The 21,728-nt window shown below is 41.9% G+C and overlaps 1 protein-coding gene across 1 annotated transcript in view; it reads right to left on the bottom strand.

Moving 5' to 3' along the window:
- LOC115162023 (speckle-type POZ protein) overlaps nt 1-21,728 on the bottom strand; it is a 47,442-nt gene that overhangs the window by 12,807 nt on the left and 12,907 nt on the right. The window contains exon 2 of the mRNA XM_029712942.1: nt 89-280. Within this exon, the coding sequence (XP_029568802.1) occupies nt 89-166 (78 nt within the window). The 5' untranslated portion in view covers nt 167-280. The remainder of the gene's footprint in view (nt 1-88; nt 281-21,728) is intronic.

Genomic DNA, 21,728 nt, shown 5'->3' on the forward strand with positions numbered 1-21,728 from the left:
GGGAGGCAATATAATGAAGAGATGCGTGCTTTGACCTGAGAAAATAATTATTCTAATCCCCAACCCCACACTTACACCCATCCCTTACCTGAGTGTAGCACCAGCTCTCCGCCACAGGCCCGCTGGACATTTCCGCAGGGGGAGGGGGACTCGGGACTCTTGACATCGCCAGGGTGGCAGCAGGTCGTGGCGGAGTGTGGGAAAATCTGTTCTTTCAGAGGTCCAGAATCACTCCAGTCTAAAATGTGTCGACAAACCTCAGGCGGTAACAATTTGTGCCCTGAAAAGACAGGGGACAGGTCTGAGCAGGACTTTCAAACTATGTTCCAAATCCTGACACAGCCTTATGTGAATTGAAAAATATCCATTTGTTTCTTTTCTAATTCCTGAATTATATAGAGCACTTTCCCATCTAAAAAAATAAATAAATGCTAGCCCAGGCAAGTCAGCAGTCTGGAAAAGAGGCAATTGTTTGGCCTCACCAGTAGCCTAACCACCATGCAACATCCTCCATAAAATGACCAACAAGGATAAATGCTGCCCATATCTCATTAGTCTAGACCAGGGTTTTCCAAACACGTTTTAGTTTTTGCCCAAACACCACACAGATGATTTTAATAATCAACTAATTATCAAGACTTAATCATTTGAATTAGCTGTGTAATGTTAAGGAAAAAAACAAAAACGTGCACCCCTTGGGGTCCCGAAGACAAGAGTTTGGGAAACGCTGGTCTAGACTCAATATAATATCAATTCATTCTCCCTAACTCTGTATGAGGCAGTGCTGCACACCTAGAGATTGCCAGTGAGGGCCATGGTTCAGGCTAGATAAATTGTCCATGACCCTTTGGGGACAGCGGACGATTGATGCCCATGGCCGGGTCACTCCAGAATCAATAACCTCCACAATGGCAATTAAGTCTCAAAATGAACTGTAAATAAACAAGTGAGAGAGCTACTCCTGTGTGGAATTCGCTGCCGACAGATTGTAGACCTCCCAAGCGCTATCGAGCCACACAAACAGTTTGTTGGCGTACTGCTCATTGGATGAGAAATTATGGACAATTAGCCTAGCTAACAAATTGACTGTGTTTTCTTAGCAGTCTGACAGTATACACTACATGACCAAAAGTATGTGCATAACTGCTTGTCAAACATCTCATTCCAAAATCATGGGCATTAATATGGAGATGGTCCCCGTTTGCTGCTATAACAGCCTTCACTCTTCTGGGAAGGCTTTACATTAGATGTTGGAACCTTGCTGCGGGGACTTCAGCCACAAGAGCATTACATGCTGACCACACCGGGAGCGTCGCGTGCGCGAGCGTTGCAAAATAAATGTACACATACATGTTATTCAATCATTGCACCCACACTGCTCACGAGCGTCTGTGTTGCCAGATGCTAAAATAGAAGTGGATTCTATTTGTGGCGCAGAACGCGCTGCAAGTCCTGCCTCTCCCGTCTCCTCATTGGCTTTTAGAAGCATATACCCACGTGCCATCTCCTCATTGGTTATACCCACGTGGGTGATTGAAAGATGAACTGAGGTCAGTTATGGTAATACACCTTATGAAAGTTAGTGGCCAATCGCCATATAAAGTCCAAAGGAGAAAAGGCCTGGAAGGACGAGAGATGACTAGAAACAATGCAGTTGACCATTGTGTGTGGATTCATTGTTGGAGTAGAGGACCTTGTGCATTTCAGGTAAAACAACAAGTCAATGTGTAAATCCCAGGATAAATTAGCTAGCAACAGCAAGCTAGCTATGTGTCCATGGTTTCGCAAAAGAACAAGTAAACCAAACATCTTGTTTGTATTTTCCTAGGATTCAAAGCCTATGTCAAAGACTTGTCAGTGTCCGCTAAAATGACTCATCAGCAGGGCTCTACACTGACCTTTTTTTTTTATAAGGAGCGAGCGTGCAACTAAGTTGAAAGACGTTGGCGCACCAAGAAATTTAGGAACAGAATAAAACATATTTGCGATAATTAAGCAAGAATCGTACATTTTTCTAGGTGCACTAGTGCCCCCAAATAAAATTCCAGGTCGCACAGCAAAATATTTAAGCGCATACGCGAGTAAAAGTCACACTGTAGAGCATCTTTCCCCCAAAAATGTTGGCCTGTTGAGCACAAACGTGAATGTTGTGAAAATTCGGTGCAACTTCTGGTGTGCGTTTACTGTAAACAGAGGCTGTAAATGTACTTTTAACAGTGGCCAATTAGGCTACTGTGGCTATTTGATCATAATGTAGGCCTACCAGATGTAGAAAATGTTCAGAACCGACACTGAATTGTAGGAGCTAAATTCTAGCTATACAGAAGATGGACGGAAGAACGCCCAGTGCTGCTTACCTGAGATGCATTCATCACACAGTCCTTCTCGTAGGTGTCCGCTATGACTTCCTTTGTGTCGGAAAGAAAGGCGGAACAGTATTGGCTGTAGCTAAATTGACACTCAAGTAATGGCTGACCAATGGAGAAGCATCATACACACCTCCCACTAAAACCAGCCCACAGCTGTGGGGTAAAAAGTGCAAACAAAGATCGAGTGTTTCAATCCCCCCAAAAAGTTTAAAAAGCAACAACTACAAAAAAAGCACTGCAAGCAAAGGGGGCAGTCTAGCCAAAAAGGAGGGTGGTTGATAGCGAAATAAAATTTGAGTTTTGTTTCGAAATACATTTTGTTTGAAATATTTTTGGGGGAATAAAATGCATAAAGTTTAACGCTCTATTACAAAATATTTGATTGCAAAATTTTTTTTACTTTGCAGCCTCTTTTGCTTTCAGAACAATTATTTTTGATTGAAAAGTTTTGCTCTCGACAAAAAGACACAAATGTACCTCCATATAACATAGTCCTAGAGAGCGAATCAGAAAACTCACACGCACACACCCGTAAAAGCACCCGTCAATCAAAAACCATCCGTGTACAGTCCCTTCGGAAAGTAGGTTGTTAGAAAAAGTTTCTAATTTATAAAAATACATAACTTAAATATCACAAGTATTCAGACCCTTTACTCAGTACTTTGATGAAGCACCTTTTGCAGCGATTACAGCCTCGAGTCTTCTTGGGGATGACGCTACAAGCTTGGCACACCTGTATTTGGGGAGTTTCTCCCATTCTTCTCTGCAGATCCTCTCAAGCTCTGTCAGGTTGGATGGGGAGCATTGCTGCACAGCTATTTTCAGGTCTCTTCAGAGATGTTCGATGGGGTTCAAGTCCAGGCTCTGGCTGGGCCACTGAAGGGCATTCAGACTTGCCCCGAAGCCACTTCTGCATGGAGTGGAGCAGGTTTTCATCACAGATCTCTCTGTTCTTTGCTCCATTCATCTTTGCCTCGATCCTGACTAGTCTCCCAGTCCCTGCCGCTGAAAAACATCCCCACAGCATGATCCTGCTACCACCATGCTTCACCGTAGGGATGGTGCCAGATATTCAGACCCCTTCCCAACATTTTGTTCCGTTACAGCCTTATTCTAAAATGGATTTAAAAATGTAATATCCTCAATCTACACACATTACCCCATAATGACAAAGCGAACAGGTTTTTAGAAAGGTTTGCAAATGTATTAAAATAAAAAACCTTATTTACCTAAGTATTCAGACCCTTTGCTATGAGACTCAAAATTGAGCTCAGGTGCATCCTGTTTCCATTGATTATCCTTGATGTTTACAAAACTTGATTGGAATCCCCCTGTGGTAGATTCAAATGATTGGACATTATTTGGGAAGACACACACCTGTAACACTTTATAGTAAAATATTTATAAAAACCCTTGAATGAGTAGGTGTGTCCAAAGTTTTGACTGGTACTGTGTGTATATAGAGCCACCCTTTGCCTTGATGACAGCGTTGCACACTCTTGGCATTCTCTCAACCAGTTTCGAGGTAGTCACCTGGAATGCATTTCAATTAACAGGTCTGCCTTGTTAAAAGTTAGTTTGTGGAATCTCTTTCCTTCTTAATGCGTTTGAGCCAATCAGTGGTGTCGTGACAAAGTGGGGGATGGTATACAGAAGATAGCCCTATTTGGTAAAAGACAGTCCATATTATGGCAAGAACAGCTCAAATAAGCAAAGAGAAATGACAGTCCATTATTACTTTAAGACATGAAGGTCAGTCAATACGGAAAAATTCAAGAACTTTGAAGGTTTTTGTGACTGCTTTTGAAGAAACTAACAAGACGAAACTGACTCATGAGGACAGCAACAGGAAAGGAAGACCGAGTTCCCTCTGCTGCAGAGGATAAGTTCATTAGAATTACCAGCCTTAGAAATTGCAGCCCAAGTAAATGCTTCAGAGTTCAAGTACCAGACACATCATAACATCAACTGTTCAGGGGAGAATGCGTGAATCAGGCCTTATGGCTGAATTGCTGCAAGAAAAACCACCACTAAAGGACACCAATAATAAGAATAGACTTGCTTGGGTCAAGAAACACAAGCAATGGACATTAGACCGGTGGAAATCTGTCCTTTGTGATTAAACTGGTAGAAATAACCTACTCTGTGTCTTTGTGAGAAGCAGAGTAGGAGAACTGATGATCTCCGCATGTGTGGTTTCCACCGTGATGCATGGAGGTGGTGGTGTGGTGGTTGCTTTGCTGGTGACAATGTCGGCAATATATTTAAATTAAGGCACACTTAACCAGCATGGCTACCACAGCATTCTGCAGCGATACACCATCACATGTGGTTTGCGCTTTTACATTTTTGTATTTACAGTCGTATGAAAAAGTTTGGGCACCCCTCTGAGGCTGCATAATAATTTACTCTGTCGTCACAGAAAATGATCACAGTGGCATGCCATTCATTTTCTAATAAAAGCTGAGTACTGTCCAGACAAAGATTTTTAGTGTAGCAATATTAAGTTGTATGAAATTAAATCAGATGGGAAAAATAGGCTATGCAAAAATTTGGGCACCCTTTTCATTCTGTTGATTTGAATACCTGTAACTACTTAGCACTGATTAATTGGAACACACAATTAGTTTGGTGAGCTCATTAAGCCTTGAACTTCATGGACAAGTGCATCCAATCATGAGAAAAGGTATTTAAGGTGGCCAATTGCAAGATGTTGTTCTCTTTGACTCTCCTCTGAAGAGTGGCAACATGGGGGCCTCAAAACAACTCTCAAATGACCTGAAAACAAAGATTGTTCAACATTATGGTTTAGAGGAAGGCTACAAAAAGCTATCACAGAGATGTAAGCTGTCAGTGTCCACTGTGAGGAACATAGTGAGGAAATGGAAGACCACAGGCACAGTTCTTGTTAAGGCCAGAAGTGGCAGGCCAAGTAAAATATCGGAGAGGCAAAGGATGGTGAGAACGGTCAAAAACAGCCCACCGACCACCTCCAAAGACCTACAACATCATCTTGCTGCAGATGGTGTCACTGTGCATCGTTCAACAATTCAGCGCACTTTGCACAAGGAGAAGTTGTATGGGAGAGTGATGTGTAAGAAGCCTTTTCTGCACACACGTCACAAACAGAGTCGCTTGAGGTATGCAAACGCACATTTGGACAAGCCAGCTTCATTTTGGAATAAGGTGCTGTGGACTGATGAAACAAAGATTGAGTTATTTGGTCATAACAAGGGACGTTATGCATGGCGGCAAAAGAACACAGCGTTCCAAGAAAAACACTTGCTACCCACAGTAAAATTTGATGGGGGTTCCATCATGCTGTGTGGCCAGTGCCAGTACTGGGAATCTTGTTAAAGTTGAGGGCCGCATGGATTCCACTCAATATCAGCAGATTCTTGGGAATAATGTTGAAGAACCAGTCACAAAGTTGAAGTTACGCCAGGGCTGGATATTTCAACAAGACAACGACCCAAAACACTGCTCAAAATCTACCCGGGCATTTACGCAGAGGAACAAGTACAATGTTCTGGAATGGTCATCCCAGTCCCCAGACCTGAATATCATTGAGAATCTGTGGGATGATTTGAAGCGGGCTGTCCATGCTCGGTAACCATCAAACCTAACTGAATTGGAGATGTTTTGCAAGGAGGAATGGTCCAAAATACCTTCATCCAGAATCCAGACACTCATTAGAGGCTATAGGAAGCGTCTAGAGGCTGTTATTTTAGCAAAAGGAGGCTCTACTAAATATTCATATGATTTGTCTATTGGGGTGCCCAAATTTATGCACCCGTCTAATTTTGTTTTGATGCATATTGCACATTTTCTGTTAATCCAATAAACCTCATTTCACTACTGAAATATTACTGTGTCCATCAGTTATTTGATAGATCAAAATGAAATTGCTGATCCAAAACACCCAATTATTTAGAAATGGAAATCATGGAAATTGTCAGGGGTGCCCAAACTTTTTCATACGACTGTATTTAACCATTATTAAACTAGGCAAGTCAGTTAAGAACAAATTCTTATTTACAATGACAGCCTACACCGACCAAACCCAGACGACGCTGGGCCAATTGTGCGCCGCCCTATGCGACTCCCAATCACGGCCCGGTTGTGATACAGCCTGGATGATACAGCGCTTAGCGGGACTATCATTTGTTTTAACAGGACAATGACCCAAAACACACCTTCAGGCTGTGTAAGAGCTATTTGACCAAGAAGTAGAGTGATGGAGTGCTGCATCAGATGACATGGCCTCCACAATCACCCAACCTCAACCCAATTGAGATGGTTTGGGATGAGTTGGACCGCAGAGTTTAAAATAAATAAATATATATATTTAACTAGGCAAGTCAGTTAAGAACAAATTCTTATTACAAATGGCAGCCTACCGGGGAACAGTGCTTTGTTCAGGGGCAGAACGACATATTTTTACCTTGTCAGCTCGGGGATTCGATCCAGCAACCTTTCGGTTACTGGCCCAACGCTCTAACCACTAGGCCACCTGCCGCCCCAAAAAAAGCAACCAACAAGTGCTCAGCATATGTCGGACCTCCTTCAAGACTGTTGGAAAAGCATTCCAGGTGAAGCGTGTGCAAAGCTGTCATTAAGGCAAAGGGAGTCTACTTTGAAGAACCTATAATATATTTTGATGTTTAACACTTTTTTGGTTACTACAGGCTACTTCCGACAGAGATGGCCGCCTCGCTTCGCTCCCTAGGAAACTATGCAGTATTTTGTTTTTTTATGTGTTATTTCCTACATTGTTACCCCAGGAAATCTTAGGTTTTACTACATACAGTCGGGAGGAACTATTGGATATAAGAGCAACGTCAACTCACCAACATTACGACCAGGAATACGACTTTCCCGAAGCGGATCCTCTGTTTGGTCCACCACCCAGGACAATGGATCGGATCCCAGCCAGCGACCCAAAACAACGGCGCGCAAAACGGGCAGACGGAGCGGTCTTCTGGTCAGGCTCCGTAGACGGGCACGTCGCACACCGCTCCCTAGCATACTACTCGCCAATGTCCAGTCTCTTGACAACAAGGTGGATGAAATCCGAGCAAGGGTTGCTTTCCAGAGAGACATCAGAGATTGTAAAGCTCTTTGTAAAGCTCTTTGTTTCACGGAAACATGGTTCACTCGGGATACGTCAGAGTCGGTACAGCCACCTGGTTTCGTCACGCATCACGCCGACAGAAACAAACATCTCTCTGGTAAGAAGGGTGGGGGTGTATGCCTTATGATTAACGAAACGTAACATACAGGAACTCAAGTCCTTTTGTTCACCTGACCTAGAATTATCTACCAAGAGAATTCTCTTCGATCATAATTACAGTCGTGTATATCCCTCTAAGCAGACACCTCGACGGCCCTGAAAGAACTTCATTGGACTCTATGTAAACTGGGAACCCCATATCCTGAGGCTGCATTTATTGTAGCTGGGGATTTTAACAAAGTTAATCTGAAAACAAGACTCCCTAAATGTTATTAGCATATCAAATGCACGACCCAGGCTGGTAGCATTCTGGATCATTGCTACTCTAACTTCCACGACGCATACAAAGCCCTCTCTTGCCCTCCTTTCGGCAAATCTGACCACGACTCCATTTTGTTTCTCCCAGCCTATAGACAGAAACTAAAACAGGAAACGCCCGTGCTCAGGTCTGTTCAATGCTGGTCTGACCAATCTGATTCCACACTTCAAGATTGCTTCGATCACGTGGACTGGGATATGTTCCGGATAGCCTCAGACAACAACATTGATGTATACGCTGATTGGGTGAGCGAGTTTATTAGCAATCAGTGATGTTGTACCCACGGTGACTATTAAAACCTAAAACCTTCACAAACCAGAAACCGTGGATTGATGGCAGCATTCGCGCAAAACTGAAAGTGCGAACCACTGCTTTTAAATCAGGGCAAGGTGACCGGAAACATGACCGAATACAAACAGTGTAGCTATTCCCTCCGCAAGGCAATCAAACAAGCTAAGCATCAGTATAAAGACAAAGTAGTCGCAATTCAACGGCTCAGACACGAGATGTATTTGGCAGGGTCTACAGTCAATCACGGATTACAAAAAGAAAACCAGCCCCGTCGCGGACACCGACGTCTTGCTCCCAGACAAACTAAACAACTTCTTTACTCGCTTTCAGAACAATACAGTGCCACGGACACGGACCGCTACCAAAACCTGCGGGCTCTCCTTCACTGCAGTCAACGTGCGAAAAACATTTAAACGTGTTAACCCTCACAAGGCTGCCGGGCCAGACGGCATCCCTAGCCGCGTCCTCAGAGTATGTGCAGACCAGCTGGCTGGTGTGTTTATGGACATATTCAATCAATCCCTATCCCAGTCTGCTGTTCCCACATGCTTCAAGAGGGCCACCATTGTTCCTGTTCCCAAGAAAGCTAAGGTAACTGAGCTAAATGACTATCGCCCCATAGCACTCACTTCCGTCATTATGAACTGCTTTGAGAGACTAGTCAATAATCATATCACCTCCACCCTACCTGACACACTAGACCCACTCCAATTTGCTTACCGACCCAATAGGTCCACAGACGACGCAATCGCCATCACACTGCACACTGCCCTAACCCATCTGGACAAGAGGAACACCTATGTAAGAATGGTGTTCATCGATTACTGCTTAGCATTTAACACCATCGTACCCTCCAAACTCGTCATTAAGCTTGAGACCCTGAGTCTCGACCCCGCCCTGTACAACTGGGTCCAGGACTCTGACGGGCCGCCCCCAGGTGGTGAGGGTAGGAAACAACATCTCCACCCCGCTGATCCTCAACACTGGGGCCCCACAAGGGTGCGTTCTCAGCCCTCTCCTGTACTCCCTGTTCACCCATGACTGCTTGGCCATGCACGCCTCCAACTCAATCAAGTTTGTAGACGACACTACAGTGGTAGGCTTGATTACCAACAACAACGAAACGGCCTACAGGGAGGAGGTGAGGGCCCTCTGAGTGTGGTGTCAGGAAAATAACCTTACACTCAATGTCAACAAAACAAAAGGAGATGATTGTGGACTTCAGGAAACAGCAGAGGGAGCACCCCCCCTATCCACATCGACGTGACAGTAGTGGAGAAGGTGGAAAGTTAAGTTCCTCGGTGTACACATCACGGACAACCTGAAATTGTCCACCCACACAGACAGCGTGGTGAAGAAGGCGCAGCAGCGCCTCTTCAACCTCAGGAGGCTGAATAAATTTGGCTTGTCACCGAAAACACTCAAACATTTACAGATGCACAATCGAGAGCATCCTGTCGGGCTGTATCACCGCCTGGTACGGCAACTGCTCCGCCCACAACCGTGAGGCCTGCACAACGCATCACCGGGGGCAAACTACCTGCCCTTCAGGACACCTACACCACCCAATGTCACAGGAAGGCCAAAAAGATAATCAAGGACAACAACAACCCGTGCCACTGCCTGTTCACCCCGCTATCATCCAGAAGGCGAGGTCAGTACAGGTGCATCAAAGCGGGGACCGAGAGACTGAAAAACAGCTTCTATCTCAAGGCCATCAGACTATTAAACAGCCATCACTAACATTGAGTGGCTGCTGCCAACATACTGACTCATCGCTAGCCACTTTAATAATGAAAAAAAAATTATGTAATAAATGTATCACTAGGCACTTTAAACAATGCCACTTTATATAATGTTTACAGACCCTACATTACTCATCTCATATACTGTACTCTATACCATCTACTGCATCTTGCCTATGCCGTTCGGCCAACGCTCATTCATATATTTATATGTACATATTCTTAATAACTCCTTTACACTTGTGTGTATTAGGTTGTGAAATTGTTAGATTACTTGTTAGATATTACTGCATGGTCGGAACTAGAAGCACAAGCATTTCGCTACTCTCGCATTAACATGTGCTAACCATGTGTATGTGACAAATAAAATGTGATAAATGACTACATATGTATTATTTCATCATTTTGAAGTCTTCACTATTATTCTACAATCTAGAAAATAGTCAAAATAAAGAAGAAAAAAAACTAATGAGTAGGTGTGTCGAAACTTTTAACTGGTACGCATGTATGTGTTTATGTATGTATATACAGTTGAAGTCGGAAGTTTACATACACCTAAGCCAAATGCATTTAAACTCAGTTTTTCACAATTCCTGACATTTAATCCACGTAAATATTCCCTGTTTTAGGTAATTTAGGATCAACACTTTATTTAAAGAATGTGAAATGTCAGAATAATAGTTGAGAGAATGATTTAGTTCAGCTTTTATTTATTTCATCACATTCCCAGTGGGTCAGAAGTTTACATACACTCAATTAGTATTTGGTAGCATTGCCTTTAAATTGTTTAACTTGGGTCAAACCTGCTGGGTAGCCTTCCACAATAACTTGGGTGAACTTGGGTGAATTTTGGCCCATTCCTCCAGACAGAGCTGGTGTAACTGAGTCAGGTTTGAAGGCCTCCTTCCTCGCACAAGCTTTTTCATTTCTGCTCACATTTTCTATAGGATTGAGGTCAGGGCTTTGTGATGGCCACTCCAATACCTTTACTTTGTTGTCCTTAAGCCATTTTGTCAAAACTTTGGAAGTATGCTTGGGGTCATTGTCCATTTGGAAGACCCATTTGCAACCAAGCTTTAACTTCCTGACTGATGTCTTGAGATGTTGCTTCAATATATCCACATCATTTTCCTACCTCATGATGCCAACTATTTTGTTAAGTGCACCAGTCCCTCCTGCAGCAAAGCACCCCCACAACATGATGCTGCCACTACCGTGATTCACGGTTGGGATGGTGTTCTTCGGCTTGCAAGCCTCCCCCTTTTTCCTCCCAAAATAACAATGGTCATTATGGCCAAACAGTTCTATTTGTGTTTCATCAGACCAGAGGACATTTCTCCAAAAAGTACCATCTTTGTCCCCATGTGCAGTTGCAAACCGTAGTCTGGCTTTTTTATGGCGATTTTGGAGCAGTGGCTTTTTCCTTGCTGAGCGGATTTTCAGGTTGTGTCGATATAGGACTCGTTTTACTGTGGATATAAATACTTTTGTACCTGTTTCCTGCAGCATCTTCACAAGGTCCTTTGCTGTTTTTCTGAGATTGATTTGCACTTCTCACACCAAAGTACGTTCATCTCTAGGAGACAGAACGCGTCTCCTTCCTGAGCAGTATGACGGCTGCGTGGCCCCATGGTGTTTATACTTGCGTACTATTGTTTGTACAGATGAACGTAGTACCTTCAGGCGTTTGGAAGTTGCTCCCAAGGATGAACCAGACTTGTGGAGGTCTACAAATTTCTTTTCTGAGGTCTTAGCTGATTTCTTTTGATTTTCCCATGATGTCAAGCAAAGAGGCACTGAGTTTGAAGGTAGGCCTTGAAATTCATCCACAGGTACACCTCCAATTGACTCAAGTGATGTCAATTAGCCTATCAGAAGCTTCTAAAGTCATGACATTTTCTGGAATTTTCCACGCTGTTTAAAGGCACAGTCAACTTAGAATATGCAAACTTCTGACTCACTGGAATTGTGATATAGTAAATTATAAGTGAAATAATCAGTCTGTAAACAATTGTTGGAAAAATTACCTGTGTCATGCACAAAGTAGATGTCCTAACCGACTAGCCAAAACTATAGTTTGTTAACAATGAATTTGTGGAGTGGTTGAAAAACGAGTTAACTTCTTTGGGATAGGGCGTGGTATTTTGACATCCGGATGAAAAGCGTGCCCAAAGTAAACTGCCTGCTACTCAGGTCCAGAAGCTAGGATATGCATATAATTGGTAGATTTGGATAGAAAACACTAAAAAGTTTCTAAAACTGTTAAAATAATGACTGAGTATAACAGAACTGAAATGGCAATGCCTGGCACTTTTATAATAGGGCGAAATCGTCCCCGATTGAAGTTCCTAGGGCTTCCACTAGATGTCAACAGTCTTTAGAAAGAGTTTCAGTCTGGTTTTTGGAAAAATGAGGGAGAAGTTGTAGTTTTTCTAGGTGGCTCCCATTTTGGCTGTAGTGTATCCAAGCGGATAGCCGAGACAGCACGTTCTTTTTGTTTATCTCCGGTAAAGACATTAATGATTCTCCGTCTTAAATTTTGTTGTTTATTTGCGTATTAGGGTACCTAAGGATTGATTATAAACGTTGATTGACTTGTTTGGATAAGTTTATTGGTAACGTTTGTGATTCATTTTGTATGCATTTTGAAGGAGGGAAACCGAGTGGATTATTGACTGAAGCGCGCCAGCTAAACTGAGGTTTTATGGATATAAAGAAGGAATTTAATCGAACAAAAGGACCATTTGTAATGTAACTGGGACATTTTGGAGTGCCAACAGAAGATCTTCAAAAGGTAAGGCATATATTATATCGCTATTTCTGACTTTCGTGTCGCAACTCCCTGGTTGAAAATGATTTGTTATGCATTTGTGTGCTGGACGCTGTCCTCAGATAATCGCATGGTTTGCTTTCGCCGTAAAGCCTTTTTGAAATCTGACACCTTGGCTGGATTAACAACAAGTTAAGCTTTATTTTTGATGTATTACACTTGTGATTTCATGAAAGTTTAATATTTATAGTAATTTAATTTGAATTTGGCACTCTGCCATTTCACCGGATGTTGGCCAGGTGGGACGCTACCGTCCCACGTATCCATAAGAAGTTAATGATTCCAACATAAGTGTCTGTAAACTTCTGACTTCAACTGTATGTATGTATGTATGTATGTATGTATGTATGTATGTATGTATGTATGTATGTATGTATGTATGTATGTATGTTTACCCCAAAAATAAGGGGGATTGGAAATGATAGCCACAATCTGCAATATTAAAGTTGATTAAAAAGAAAAGAATGAAAAATGCAATTATGTGATTCTGAGCCTTCATTCAACAGAGCAGTACAGACTTTTGTTGCACTTAATTAACCTGTAGTCTATTTGACCGAAGCACCTCCGCCACTCGTTATATTTGTCCAGCTTAGGCTGCAGCAGAAGCAAACTCCTTTGTTGGAGACTTTCGCCCGCGTGCATTGGCTGGTGAATGGCTGGCTCACACAGAAATTCGTAAAGGCTCAATTTGTTTTATTATTACTACTAAGTATGCCATGTTAATATTATTTCACACCTTGATAGCTCTTCTTGGTCTATAAAAAATAAATCTGAGCTGAATGCGAAGTCACAGGAAGCATAAGCTGCATTCGTTCACATGTGCAGAATATTGTATAAAATATTTGGAAGGTTCAAGGCTGACATTTGGTCGTTTCAATTTTAAAAAACACTTTGTAACAAACATGACTCGCTATAGAAATGGAAACATTGATTTTAGTGTGTGCAGAACAGCTGGCTGGGGAACTAATTTACATGCGCCTACAGGCCTACTATATCTAGGCCTGTATCTAGTTTCTACAATGTTGACAGAATAAATACAGGAAAGTATACAGACTGTGTGCTGATTAGACTTGGGCAGTATCCAGATTGGCACACGGTCGACATGACAATCTGATATTCGGTAATACCGGCACTGAACACAAGGGGCACCATTATCAAACCTCACTTTGCCTCTGTAATCCAAAGGTTAGCAATGCTAACAAGTACATGTAAAATCCGACAGAGAATGCAAACTAAACGTTAATGAGCGTACCGAAAATGTTATAGTCTCTGACCTAAACTATTTGCAGGACCGACATCCCAGCTCCTAAAGTTATACAAGTAACAAACAAAACAATTCTACTCACAGTTTGCTGCATGCACAAAACAAATATTAGACAGCAAGGCTCTTGATTAAGGAGGGGATTCTTTGCTATTACCAAGCAAAACTTTATGTTGGAAGAAACTAACCACTCAGCTAGATAGCTACTAAATTAGCAAACCAAATTCACAACTGCAGAACATTTTTGTATATTTTAGACAGTTAACTTAATATTATAAGATATCTAGCTGGCAAACATTTGTGAATTTCATACTGTAACTAGATCACCTGGCGCGTGCTGCACAACAGTGAGTGACTCACAAGGCTCTGGTCTCTCGTCATTGTGTGCTTGTAAACAAACACCACGTGACTGGGGACTAGCGGTAAGCTTCACAATGAAAAACTGTGACAGGTGAAATGAAGGCGGCGATTTTCTTTATCTCCTAACGTATTGCACAAGTTAACTGCAGGAATTTCCTTAAAAAGGGATACCATGGGATTTTGGCAACGAGGCTCTTCACTTCCCCAGAGTCAGATGAACTCGTGATACTATTTTTATGTCTGTGTCCAGTATGAAGGAAGTTGGAAGTAGTTTCACAAACCCATCGATGGTGCGCTTAACGGCTACTGGATGTTTTCACGTTTCTAGGCGTCGGCTTGGACACCAAGTCCACTGTGCACAATTTTGTAGGCTATTGCGCAACACCCAACAGTATTTTCCTTTCCATTATTCAGGATATTTAGAATGACAACAAATTAGTTGCCTTGTGGGCTTATAAACAAAATGATCTGGTAATCAAGTAATGAAATGTCATGACAAAGAAATATGAAATTATAGTCCTAGATCTATTGTTAGACCTAATGTGTCTCTCTTCACTGATGTCAATGAATGAATGGTGGGTGATCAAATTGTGCATGTGACTTGAATGAATTACGTGAATAGCCTAATGATAAGGATGATGGTGAAAGCCTATTAACAGATTGACTGTAGTCCCCTTAAATCATAGGATATTGTTATATTGCGTCTCTAAAATCACAATGTTTAAATTTCTATAGTCATGTGACAGTCTTTTTTAAATTGAAACATCCAAATGTCAGGGGGGGGTAGTACCTTCCAAAGTTTTGCTCGACAAAAATACACGTAAGCCTATTTGACAGATCCCATAAAAAAAATTTGAGGTTAGAGCAGTACTGCCGGAACAGAGTTTCCGTTAGGAAAATGTGGTGCCTGTAGCATTTTAATTTACCCGACATTGAAGATATTTACCGGACCCATAGGCATTGGGTGCGTAACCTGATTAGGGCATTCACCCACGATGCTCAGAAAGACAGAAATCACATTTAGATTATGGTAATTCATCTTAATAGAACATGCAACTCGAGGGTGTAAAGGCGTGCGCCCTTCTTACCAAATTGTGATGCGCAATTTGAAAATCCAATAATTGTCCCGTTCACTTTTCCCTCATCCAACAAGACAAGTAACCAACAGCAAAATAACTAGCCGATGTCACTATCCGCCATAGTAGTATTCTATTGGTCAGCTTGTCGTTCTGTGCAAATAATAAAATAGCCCATTGCAAAACAGACCCTGGGACAGTTGTGGGACAATGGATCCCAAATCCATAGGCTACATTAAAAAAAAAACATTAAAGCCTCTCGAGTGGCCCAGCGGTCTAAGGCACTGCATTGCAGTGCTAGCTGTGCCATTAGAGATCCTGGTTCGAGTCCAGGCTCTGTCGCAGCCGGCCGCGACCGGGAGACCCTTGGGGCAGCACACAATTGGCCCAGCATCGTCCAGGTTAGGGGAGGGTTTGGCCGGCAGGGACGTTCTTGTCCCATCACGCACTAGCGACTCCTGTGGCGGGCCGGGCACAATGCAAGCTGACACGGTCACCAGGTGTACTGTGTTTCCTCCGACACATTGTTGCGGCTGGCTTCCGGGTTAAGTGAGCATTGTGGCCTGGCTGTGCTTCGGAGGACGCATGGCTCTTGACCTTCGTCTCTCCCGAGTCCGTACGGGAGTTGCAGCGAAGGGACAAGACTAACTACTAATTGGATACCATGAAATTGGGGAGAAAAAGGGCACATTTTTGTAAAATACAAATTCAAAAAATAAATAAAAAATACATTAAAAGCAGTGAGGCTCATGCTTAAAATGTTGATAAACTATTATTTCTTCACATTATAAGCGCAGCAATGCGCAAAAGGCAATAAACACGCAAATGTTAGTTCCATAATACAATTAGCACCACACTTGCGAGTGGTTTCATGAGACAAAGATTAAAATATCGTTTCAAAATTTTAAGAGGGGAGAGCTAAAGATGCAACAACTAGCATGGGTTGCTAATATCACTAGGATTATGCCTTTGGCTACTAGACAATGAAAGAAAGTTGATTTTGAAAACGAATAGAACATGACAGAAATAGGCTACTGGTTTCAATGGCATCTGGTAGTCTTTATAAAAGAAATGCCTTCAGGTTTGGTTGGATTTTGCCAAGACTACTTTGAAGCAAGGTAAGACATGCCTCAATGTAGTAACACGTTCAGGTTTCAAACAATTAAGTATATATTTTCAACTAATTGCAAAGGAGTGTGTGTCACGCTGAAGCCTGCTTAGTTGCCTATGCACATGAATGGCGAATGGGAAACATGCATCAATTGCCAGTTGACAAAATAAAAATATTAACTCTTTAAAAACAGGACCATCAAAACTGTTAACACGCGATTGCATTTAGAATTGTTGTGCAATGACTCGACTTATAAAACACGTTTCACTCCAGCAGCAACAGGAGCTGTAGCAGCAGCTCTCACACTACATCGACTGGCATTTCAGTCAATAAATAGGTTCAAATGCATTATTTCAGTGATTTTTTTATTCTACCATGACAATTGACCGCCGCCAATTATATTTATCGGCTTTTCGTTGTTATTATTTTTGGCCAAAAGCCGGCTAACAGAAACCCTGCACTGGAACAGGTTTTGTGGGATATGTCTAAATCTGGGGTGGACAATTCCAGTCCTCAGGGGCCTGATTGGTGTCACAGTTTTGCCCCATCCCCAGCTAACACGCCTGACTCCAATAATCACTTAATCATGATCTTCAGTTTAGAATGCAATTTGATGAAATTAGCTGTGTTTGCTAGGGATGGAGAAAAAGTGACACCAATCAGGCCCTCCCCTGGTCTAAATCAAGCAGCCTATATCAATGGCTGTGTTTACACAGGTAGCCCAATTCTGATCTTTTGTCCAATTATAGGCAAAAAAATCTAGATCTGACAAAAGTAAAATTAGTGGCAAAAATATCCGAATTAGGCTGCCTGTTTAAATGCAGCCAGAGAGACCTTGTGTAGGCTAATTCACAAACAGGTAAAATAATGTAGGCTAGTTTTGGTCACCTAATAGGCTATAGGGTCACATTGCCTTATATTGAACCAATTCCTCCACTAAAACATTTTTAGGAAAAGGTCCTTTCCTTCGAGCCCCAAATAAATATTAGTTAAAACATAGAAATGCTTCAAAATGTAATAGTCAATTGATGTTGAGCAATTGCAATTAAATCAGGAACAAAATGCCATTTCAAAAACCAATTAGCAAACACAAGGTCTGTCAGTGTTCACGCTGCATTCATTTAGCTGTGGCGATACCCATAATTCTGGGCAGGTGGCCCACCAGTTGAGCCCCACCTGTTTATCCCCCAAAATAATAATTTGCCTGTTATTTTTTGGCATTAATACGTGCTCAGCGCTTCTGTGGGGGTGGGGCAGCCAGCAGATAATACGGAACGTATGGGTTGGTAATGTTCTTTAGTTGCGCCGTGATTGGATTAGTGTTCTGTCACTCATGGGGACACTACGTCGACCTGAATGCCAAGCATCAAGTCTGGAGGATGGTGATGACAGCATCATGCTGCGGGGATGTTTTTCAGCAGTAGGGACTGGGAGACTAGTCAGGATTGAGGGAAAGATGAACGGAGCAGAGTAGATCCTTGATGAAAACCCACTCCAGACCTTCCAACAGGACAACAACCTTAAGCGCACACATCTTTAAATGGCCAAGCCAGAGCCCAGACTTGAACCCAACCAAAAATCTCTGGAGAGACCTGAAAATAGCTGTGCAGCGATGCTCCCTATCCAACTTGACAGAGCTTGAGAGGATCTGCAGAGAATGGGAGAAACTACCCAAATACAGGTGTGCCAAGCTTGTAGTGTCATACCCAAGAAGACTCGAGGCTGTAATCGCTGCTAAAGCTGCTTCAGCAAAGTACTGAGTAAAAGGTCTGAAAACATATGTAAATGTGTAGATCGTGTGTAGATTAAATTGTTTTTTCCCCTAATCAATCAATTTTAGAATAAGACTGCAACGTAACAAATGTGGAAAAAGTGAAGGGGTCTGAATACTTTCCGAATGCACTGTTACTGTAGCTAATGTGCCTCACCCTAATAATTTGGTCCCTCAAAACTTAGCCTACTGTTCTGACTTGGTGGTGCACGTGTAGCCTATAGCCTGTGTTAGAGAAATGTAATCATTAGAGGTTGACTGATTAATCGGAATAGCCGATTAATTAGGGCCGATTTCAAGTTTTCATAACGATCTGAAATCGGTATTTCTGGACACCGATTTGGCCGATTTTTTTATTTATTTTTAACACACCTTTATTTAAACATCAATGCCTTTCTTAAAATCAATACACAAGTATATATTTTTAAACCTGCATATTTAGTTAATATTGCCTGCTAACATGAATTTCTTTTAACTATGGAAAATGTGTCACTTCTCTTGCAACAGAGTCAGGGTATAATGCAGCAGTTTGGGCCGCCTGGCTCGTTGCGAACTGTGAAGACTATTTCTTTCTAACAAAGACAGCCGACTTCGCCAAACGGGGGATGTTTTAACAAAAGCGCATTTGCAAAAAAAAAAAATCACAATCGTTGCACGACTGTACCCAACCATAAACATCAATGCCTTTCTTAAAATCAATACACAGAAGTATATATTTTTAAACCTGCATATTTAGCTAAAAGAAATCCAGGTTAGCAGGCAATATTAACCAGGTGAAATTGTGAGACTTCTCTTGCGTTCATTGCACGCAGAGTCAGGGTATATGCAACAGTTTGGGCCGCCTGGCTCGTTGCGAACTAATTTGCCAGAATTTTACGGAATTATGACATAACATTGAAGGTTGTGCAATGTAACAGGAATATTTAGACTTAGGGATGCCATTCGTTAGATAAAAAACGGAACGGTTACGTATTTCACTGAAAGGAAAAACGTTTTGTTTTCGAGATTATAGGTCATTAATATGGTCGAATCCGGAAACTAAGGCTCGTATTTCTGTGTATTATATTATAATTAAGTCTATGATTTGATAGAGCAGTCTGACTGAGCGGTGGTAGGCAGCAGCAGGCTCGTAAGCATTCATTCAAACAGCACTTTCGTGCGTTTTGCCAGCAGCTCTTAGCTGTGCTTTAAGCATTGCACTGTTTATGACTTCAAGCCTATCAACTCCCAAGATTAGGCTGGTGTAACCGATGTGAAATGGCTAGCTAGTTAGCGGGGTGCGCGCTAATAGCGTTTTAAACGTCACTCGCTCTGAGACTTGGAGTAGTTGTTCCCCTTGCTCTGCATGGGTAACGCTGCTTCGAGGGTGGCTGTTGTCGATGTGTTCCTGGTTCGAGCCCAGGTAAGAGCGAGGAGAGGGACGGAAGTTATACTGTTACACTGGCAATACTAAAGTGCCTATAAGAACATCCAATAGTCAAAGGTATATGAAATACAAATCGTATAGAGAGAAATAGTCCTATAATTCCAATAATAACTACAACCTAAAACTTCTTACCTGGGAATATTGAAGACTCATGTTAAGGAACCACCAGCTTTCATATGTTCTCATGTTCTGAGCAAGGAACTTAAACGTTAGCTTTCTTACATGGCACATATTGCACTTTTATTTTCTTCTCCAACACTTGGTTTTTGCATTATTTAAACCAAATTGAACATGTTTCATTATTTATTTGAGGCTAAATTGATTATTAATGTATTATATTAAGTTAAAATAAGTGTTCATTCAGTATTGTTGTAATTGTCATTATTATTATTATTATTATTATTATTATTATTATTAATAATATATATATATATTTTTTTTTTAACATTGTTCGATTAATCGGTATCGGCCTTTTTTGGTCCTCCAATAATCTGTATCGGTGTTGAAAAATCATAAAAATCGGTCTACCTCTAGTAATCATCAAATATTGTAAGAGCTTTCATTGTCTGCTTATATGCCCCCTTTATTTAACCTACAGTTCTTACTAGGGACGCACAATATATCAGAATCGGACGATATTAGCTAAAAATGCCAACATTGGCATTGGCCCGATCTCTAGTTTAACGCTGATGTGCAAAACCGATGTCAAAGCTGACGTACATACCTATATAAAACGTAGGTCGATGACGTAATGACGCCACGAAAAATACAGCGCTACACAGAACAAAAGCAGAAAAATACTAAGCGCAAACTTCTAACAACTAAGTTCAAGTCGAGCAGTCTTTTGAAAGAGTAAGACAATTTCAGCGAGACAACTCAAAAGGCGCAATCCATTAACGCCAAGATAATGGAATTCAGTGCCCTTGACAATCAACCGTTCTCTGTCGTGGATGATGTTGGCTTCCCAGACTGGTCGAGCACCAGTACACACTACCAAGTATTTTTCAGATGTTGCCCTACCAGAATTACACAGTATTGTTGAAAATCTATAAGCTACTCGCTATGGGCTTCACAACTGACATTTGGACCAGCGATGTCAGCCCCATGAGCATGCTGAGTCTGACAGCACAGTGGGTCGACAAGGATTTCGTACTGAGGAAAGCCGTATTGCATGCTCTAGAATCTGCTGGTTCTCATACCGCTGCGGCCATTTCAATGGCATTTGAGAACATGATTGAAACATGAACACACTCCTAGCTCCATTCCAACAACTGACTCAAGAAATAAGCTGAACTGCGTCTGCAGCGGACTTGATACCCTCAATCATGGCATACCCTCAATCATGGCACTGCTCAACAAAACTGCCGACACATATCGTGGAGTTAAAACTTGCAAAAGTACTCTACTAGAGGCTGTGAACAAGCGATTGGGTGGCATTCTCTCTGAGCCTCTTTACTGTGTCGCCACCATGCTCGATGCTAGGTACAAGGACCACTACTTTGATGCAGAAAAGAAACAGGGTTTACGTGAAATGTTACAGACACAGCTGGACAAGATGGAAACGGACACAGTAACAGTGCACACCAAGGAAGAGGACTCACAACAGAAGAGGCCACGGACAGACATGCATGATGAAATCCTGGTTGAGACTGAACAAATGAACAACGAAACAGCACAGCAAGTAAGTGAAAAAAATGGGTTTGATTATGTTTTACTGGTAATGGGGATATGTAAATGCGAACAAAATAACATTTTTGTCAGTGTATGTTGGTTAACTATTTAACTGTACTAGAATGCTTAAAAGACCGCTAACATTTTTAATATCGGTATTGTTTTTTTTTGGCAAGGAAGATATCAGAATCGCCCAAATATGTCATATCGGTGCATCCCTAGTTCTGAGACTTAGTGTACAGGGAGAATACTATAAGAATGGCCC

The sequence above is a fragment of the Salmo trutta genome, chromosome 2 (assembly GCF_901001165.1).
Source record: "Salmo trutta chromosome 2, fSalTru1.1, whole genome shotgun sequence".
Lineage (NCBI taxonomy): Eukaryota > Metazoa > Chordata > Actinopteri > Salmoniformes > Salmonidae > Salmo > Salmo trutta.